The 7,747-nt window shown below is 42.2% G+C and overlaps 1 protein-coding gene across 6 annotated transcripts; it reads left to right on the top strand.

The window, feature by feature from the left end:
- On the top strand, window positions 1–7,747 carry LOC117305692 (zinc finger protein 846-like). 6 transcript variants are annotated; one of them, XM_033790556.1, is made up of 4 exons: window positions 1–41; window positions 3,385–3,455; window positions 4,870–5,863; window positions 5,900–7,747. In XM_033790556.1, the coding sequence occupies exons 3-4, from the start codon at window positions 4,886–4,888 to the stop codon at window positions 7,649–7,651; spliced, it is 2,730 nt and encodes a 909-aa protein (XP_033646447.1). In that variant the 5' UTR covers window positions 1–41; window positions 3,385–3,455; window positions 4,870–4,885; the 3' UTR covers window positions 7,652–7,747. The 6 variants fall into 6 exon arrangements, with proteins under 6 accessions (XP_033646447.1, XP_033646448.1, XP_033646446.1 ...); XM_033790557.1 differs by having other exon boundaries at window positions 4,870–5,845; XM_033790555.1 differs by having other exon boundaries at window positions 4,870–5,737; window positions 5,774–7,747.

Raw genomic sequence — 7,747 nt, forward strand, 5'->3', positions numbered from 1 at the left:
GTTTGTGCAGCCTTTTTGGATTCCTGGGACCAGTTTGGAAGGTAAACTTGCTTTTTGCTCTGTATTTTCACCGCCGAGTGCCAGTCTTCTAAGATTTATTTGTCCCATCCATTTACAGTCACCCGTCCTATGGAAGACGGAGGTAGCGATGGTCAGTGTGGTTTTAGGCCACACTTTGCGATTATTTGTGAAAAATTGAGGGCTAAATTTCACATTTCCTTGATCGTGAATTCGTTTTGAATTTGAAGGCGCTGTTTGTCGTGTTCGCAATTGGGAAGTTAATGTGGGAAACGGACGTTACGATGACTTGTCGTTGTGTTGTGTACAAAATGCCGATTTCAATGCGATAGGCCATGCCGAAAATGAAATGTGGACGAACTCGTTCACTGAGTTCCAAATTTGAATCTGGATTATTAAAATATTTGAGTGTGTTTCTATATGCTCCATGGTACTCCCAACCCCATCACAAAACATCGCGCGTAAGAAGCATGAAAATGTGCGATTTTGTGGCGATTTGTGTGCTTGATTTGGGGCATTATTTGCCGGCGTAAGTTGTTGAGCATGTTCATGATGTTGAGCTTCATAATATAGGTATTATTTATTCAATCCTTGGATGAATTTGTGCAGTTTTTCTTTATTATTTTTTGGTTTTGCTTACTTTTTTTCCATTATTTTTTAATCATCCTGTTAAAAGTGTTAGTGAGTGTGTTACTGGTTTTTTTTGCCATGTTTTTTTTTTTTATAAATAAATCGGATGATTGATACAGAAACATAAAATCTTCAAGACGTTTATTTATTAATAATACCTCTTCATTTTTTTGTCATATTAGTAAATATACAGAAAATAAAAATGTTCCATTATTTTTGCCACTGACAATGTTTCTGTGTTATGTGTTGATGATAGTTGCGATAACGTAACCCTCCTGCCGACGGCGCTCTAGAGTGTAACTAAAGGTGAAAAACTCCTTTTCAAAGGTGGTCGGCGAAATTGTTGAAAAACATTCATTAGTTACATATATTAAAACTAGAAATAGAATATTATAATTGAAAGCTATAACAACAAAGACAAAGAAAGATATTGCAGAGAATAATTTGTATTTATTTTAAACAATAGACAGTAAAGCAACCAATCTATTGCTTACAGTAAAAACCCAAGGATAAAGACCCCCCCCCCCCTCCAAACAAAAAACGCACCAAAAAAAACACAAGAAACGGGGCTAGGCAGAAGCTCTGAAGAAATAAAAATATATACGAAATTGCAATTGTGGACTGACTCTAATATGCGGGCCTATATTAAAGCATAGATGAAGAGTTCCTTCCAGTTGCAACGTGATCACACCCATCACACATACATAGAAAGCCAACAAAAAAAACCAAGCTATAGGCCTACATGAACCACACATGAAAAGCTCAACAATCTTTGTTTAAAACGGCGACGACAGACTAGAATGGGACTTGGGGGCATAATGGTGTGTTTTATTACAGGGAGGTCACTGAATGATTTGACTGCATCCATAGACCTTTCTTGGTTGGCATGGTCGGTCGAATGTTAGTAAAACACTCGATCGTATAAACAGATGTTTTAACCAAATTCATCATTTTTTGCAAATTTTCAATTAATAAAATACCTCTCATAATGAGTTGTTTTGTTTTTAACAAAATCAACAAATTCGGTTACATTGTTACCAAAAATAGTGATCTTTTCTTTATTTGCACTTTTATGGGTTTCCATAGCTTTCCAATCTGGGTTGGTAAAAACTTGGGCTGTGACGTTTCAAAAGAGAGGTCTATAAATAGCACGTGAACGTACCTGGGTCGACCCATGGAAGCTAAACGAATGCACCCAGTATTGTGAACCTTGCTCTTTTAGTTTTATACTCGAGATGCTTCAGTTCTGTGAAGGCTATCGCCACGAAACGGGAAAGAGCGCACTCTGGCGCAATCGATCAGTGGGGGTAGTTTTAGTGGTTTCATGAGCAGTTAGGTTTTTGTGACTACGTGTGTGACTACACAACTGGAGGGGCTTGAAACCAAGACTAGGATCCATAGGGACAAGCGGGTTCATAACTGAGAGAACAGACCGATCCTGGGCCCAATTTCATAGAGCTGCTTAGCGGCCGATTTTGTGCTTACTGTGCAATTTCTATTTCATAGCGCTGCTAACCGTAAGCACACATAAAGGCATGCTAACCTTCCGGTGCTTACCGCACGAAAATAAAAGACAACACAATGCAAATCCGCGGTAAACACGCAATATGGCCGCCCAATTTTTCTGCTAACTTGTGAAATACGCTAAGGCTTAAGTAAATGTTTCTGCTACAGTAAGCGCGCAAATTTGCTTACCGTTAAAGGCAGTGGACACTATTGGTAATTACTTGAAATAATTTTTAGCATAAAACCTTACTTGGTAACGAGTAATGGGGAGAGGTTGATAGTATAAAACATTGTGACAAATGGCTCCTTCTGAAGTGACATAGTTTGGGAGAATGAAGTAATTTTCCACGAATTTGATTTTGAGACCTCAAGTTTAGAATTTGAGGTCTCGAAATCAAGCATCTGAACGCACACAACTTCGTGTGACAAGGTTTTTTTCTTCTTTCATAGTTATCTCGCAACTCCGACGACCAATCAAGCTCAAATTTCCACAGGTTTGTTATTTTATGCATATGTTGAGATACACCAAGTGAGAAGACTGGTCTTTGACAATTACCAAATTACCAATAGTGTCTGAATCTTTAAGCAGCGCTATGAAATTGGGCCCAGTAGGTTCTATGACGCACGTGTGAGCAAGAACACGTGGGGCTCTCCAATGCATTTCTGCACAACTCTGCTACGCGCCAAGATACGCGCACGCAATGGGGCGGAGCTTAGTGGATCGGTCTATTTGCCACCAAGCTTAAAGGGGCACACTGACTTTGCCCTCCACTTTTATGTAGTGACTGACCAGCAGGACCGGCAGCTGATTTCCTGAAATGCTGGAGGTAAAACGAGTAACTCGTCCTTACAGTACAAGGCTCTGTAATGGAAATTTTGTTGGTAATCCTGTTATAATCGAGGAATAAATTTCATGCTAAGCTAATTTTAGTGCTAAGCAGCTCTATGAAAGTGGGCCCTGTTGATTAAATGTTAACTTTGTGGAATGTTGGCTGCAGTATTTAGTGAGCCAAATTTGTCTGTGCTTAAAGGTTTTATGTGCTGCATTTGGACTGGAAAATGGCATAACCATGTGACCAAACAAAACTGGTCACCCAACGGCGCAACTAACTCAAGACGCAGCTCTGCCAGGGTTTGAAGAATAGCGCCCTCTAGTGTTTATATATTACAGTGACACACCCCTTTTAAATCTAAAAACAATAAATTAATTAAATCTTCATTGTTTTTCAGGTGGACACTTCAAAGTGAATTTTGCTTGACGATTCTTCATAAAACGTGAACAGAGAGATCCCACTCGTAAGGTATGCATTTTACAATAATTTTTGAATCAGTTTATACTGTAATGAATGTTTAACATTAATGCTTAAAGGGAAGGTACACGTTTGGTAATTACTCAACACAAATATTAACTTAAAAACTGACTTGGTAACAGGCATTTGAGAGCTGTTGATGGTATAAAACATTGTGAGAAACGGCTCCCTCTAGAGTAGCAAACATTTTGAATAAGAGTTAATTTTTCACTAAAATAATACAATTCTTCTAGCTAGAAGTCTTTTATTCCTATCTGAAAGCAAACAAATTCGTCCAACAAGGGTCTTTTTTCTTTCATCATTTTCTCCCAACTCTGATGACCAATTCGGCTCAAATTTTCTCAGGTTTGTTAATTTATGCATTATGTTGAGATACACCAAGACAAAAGTGAGAACACTGGTCTTTGACAATTACCAATAGTGTAACATTTCCTTTTTTTGTTTACACGATTTTCAGATGGATTGCCAATTGTGTCCTAAAAGATAAAGTTGAACAAAATAATGTTGTTATTGTTTTTTCTTTTTTTTTCCAGTGTGGTCTCGATGTTTCGAACAGTATACTTGTCTTTAGATTCTCCTGTTCGAAATGTCGAGATCACATTGACTCTTTTCAGAGCCAACACTCACACCAAACTCCCAACTTCTTTCTATTATTAGCGCCATGTAAAGCCTCAAACGATACTTAGTGGCAGACATGCAGAGCAAAAATTTAGAGTTTCACAAAACAGCCAGTTGAGCCACATTACGGACTCGTTGCATCTAAAGCCACTCTCATCCAGTCTGTGAAGTGATATATTTTACACCACGGCATGAACTGGTTGTACGTCGTTTTTCTGAGGCACTGGTACTTCAGTGTTGATTTAACTTTTAAATTTGATGGGATTTTGCCGGTTAAACCAAACGACCCACAGGGTACCACCAATAAAAAAACTCTAGATCAGAAATCGAAAGGGGGGGGGGCGGGCTGGGTGGGGGTAGAGGGTGAGATAGCTTTCCTGTTCAAGTTTCAATAAAACTATAGGAAGAAAAACTTCACACTTGTGACCAAATACTTAAAGGAACACGTTGCCTTGATCTGTCGAGTTGGTCTTTGAAAAGCGTTTGCGACTGTTATGATTGGAAAGATATTTTAAAAGTATAATACAATGATCCACACAAGCTTCACCCGAAATTGCGTGGTTTTCCTTTTACATTGTCAACACCGTCAGCCATTTTTGGGAGTTAAATTTTTGACTCCCATAAATAGCCGACTGTGTTAGTTCGCAAAGTAAATGGAAAGAGCAAAGAGCAAGCTGGGAGCAATCAGTTTGATCACCTAAAAAAAAAAAAAAATCTGGAAATCTTACAAGTTGGATCTGATCCTCCAAGTCACAAATTTGACGTTTTCTTTCCTTTTATGTTTCAGAGAGAGATTTAAGATCATGATGGAAGGTATGGATGACGAGTCAATGTCTACCATGGCTCAGTGTGAGATGATAGAGGTAAGCACGGTAGAAACAGAAGTCACCAACGACGAGAACCGGATTGATTTGTCAGTAGCCGTGGAGACTCTGGCTGGTCAAGACCCCTCTAATGATGATTTAATCAACCAAGAAATTTCAGTTGATGACCTTCCCACACAAGATGAGTCAGCTGAAGGCCTTCCGATGCAAGGCGAGTCAGTTGAAGGCTTCCCAGTACAAGGCGAGTCAGTTGAAGGCTTCCCAGTACAAGGCGAGTCAGGTGAAGGCTTCCAAGTACAAGGCGAGTCAGTTGAAGGCTTCCAAGTACATGGCGAGTCTGTTGAAGGCCTTCCCATGCAAGGCGAGTCTGTTGAAGGCCTTCCCATGCAAGGCGAGTCTGTTGAAGGCCTTCCCATGCAAGGCGAGTCCGTTGAAAGCCTTCCCATACAAGGTCAACCAGAAGATGAAAGTCTTCCTGTAGAAGGCCTCAATGATCAAGACATTTCAGTTGAGAATCATCCTGCTCAACATCAGTCAGTGGATGGCATATCTGGTCAAGAACATGCAGTCAACATTCTCCAAGAGGATGGGAACACAGTTGAAACTTACATAGTGCACGAGCAGCAACTTGAAGGCCTGCAAGGGCATGAGCATATGGTCAGCCTTTCTGGTCAGGTTCACTCTGTCGACAGCATGCCAGTCCAGACCCAATCAATGTTAAGTGGTGACCATCATGTTCACATAGACTCTTCAAATGTAGTCATAAGCACGGTAGAGGTGCCTCTTGGTGTGAGTAGCTACACTGATGCCTCCCAGATGGATGCCCAACAGGTCATGGAAGCCCAACAGGTCATGGAAGCCCAACAGGTCATGGAAGCCCAACAGGTCATGGACGCCCAACAGGTCATGGACGCCCAACAGGTCATGGACGCACAACAGGTCATGGACGCACAACAGGTCATGGACGCACAACAGGTCATGGACGCACAACAGGTCATGGAAGCACAACAGGTCATGCACCATATGGATCCAAATATAGTAGAGGTATCCCTTGCTGAGGCCGGCATAGATTCCACAATGAGCGTCCAGCATGAACCTCAAGAAATGAACACTAACTTAACAGGGGTAGCTCTAAATGTTGACGGTTATGGCCAACAGCCTGTTGTTATCACCCAATCCTCTCAAGTCATGGGTCAGGATGCGAGCGGGAACAGTATCCCTGTCGAGATTCTTTCAGGTTCAGAGTCTATATCCATCCAGCAGGTGTCGCAGTCGTACGACCCCAACACTGGTGGCCATCCACAGTACGTCCATATTATAACGGCACCTGATGGTTCCATGAACATACAGCAAGACCCCCATGAAATTCCACTTGCTGTTGAGATCCTCACCGGGTTAGCCGACTTCATGAATTCTCAGCAAATGCACGAGCAGCCGCAGCTGATGGACCAGCAGATGGTGGATGCCATCATGAAGCACAAGAAGCACAAGCACAAGAAGGACAAGAATAACAAGGACAGAGCCAAGAGGCTTAAGAAAATCAGACACAAGAAAATGAAACGGTACAGGCAGACTGAAGATGCACAGTGGCTCTGCGAGGTCTGCCAGAAACAGTTCGGGAGCAAAGCTAACCTTAAAGTTCATATGATTTGTCACTCTAATGACAGACCATATCTTTGTCACTTATGCAATAAATCTTTCAAACGAAAGCGGTATCTCATTGATCATAAGAAGACGCATGCTGGCGGACGACCTTTCTTCTGTAACTACTGCCACAAAGCATTCGCTAAGAAGAGCTCTCTCAACTGTCACGAGCGTGTTCACACAAACCCCTTCTTGTGCTCGATATGCAACAAAGGATTCTCTGAGAAGCGCGGTCTAATTATCCACGTTAGGTCACACACAAATGAGAAGCCATATGTATGCGGTCTTTGCAACAAGGCATTCACATCCAAGAACCCTCTACTCCGGCACGAGCGCAGCCACACTGGCCTGAAACCCTTCACTTGCGACGTCTGTAACAAGGCATTCACGCGGAAGACCTCCCTGCATGACCACATGCGGGTCCACTCAGATGAGAAAGCATTCTCGTGCGACACATGTCAGAAAACCTTTGCGGCACGCAGCAGTCTCAGAAGCCACTTAAACAAATACCATCCTGGCGAAAGACCCAAGGTCCCAAAACTCCTGAAGACCTTCAATATCCAGCCTGTCGATACGTCCGCTGAGGCTCGAACAAGAAACTACTACAATCGTAAGCCAGCCAAAGGCTACGACAATCTAGAGCGCCCGTTCGTATGCAAGATTTGCAACAGGGGATACACTAGGCAGCGAACGCTTACTGTACATGAAAGAGTCCATACCAACCCCTTGATGTTCGCATGCAAAGTCTGTGGTAATGTTTTCGCTGAGAAAAGGTCGCTGATAATTCACGAACGAGTCCACACTCGTGAGAAGCCGTTTAACTGCGCCCTTTGTGAGCGAGCGTTCTCCTCGCGCACCGCTTGTAAACGCCACGAGAAAAGCCACGCCGGGCTAAAACCGTACAACTGCAAGGTCTGTGGAAAGGCGTTCACGCGAGGCACGTCGCTACGTGAGCATGCGCGTATTCACAATGATGACAAGGCTTTTTCGTGTTTAAAATGTGGCAAAGTGTTCGGAGCAAAGAGTACGTTGAGAAGTCACGATAAGAAACATCATGCGAATGAAAAACCGTTTGAAATCCTTAAAATTATCTTCACTTAAGATTCGGTCTTCAGAGACAAGGACCTTTCCAAAGGTTGTGGTCTCAATTGTGTATATATTTCTCAGATGTCCTTATTTCTTTGTTCAGGTGGCATA

The sequence above is a fragment of the Asterias rubens genome, unplaced genomic scaffold (assembly GCF_902459465.1).
Source record: "Asterias rubens unplaced genomic scaffold, eAstRub1.3, whole genome shotgun sequence".
In the NCBI taxonomy this organism is placed as follows: domain Eukaryota; kingdom Metazoa; phylum Echinodermata; class Asteroidea; order Forcipulatida; family Asteriidae; genus Asterias; species Asterias rubens.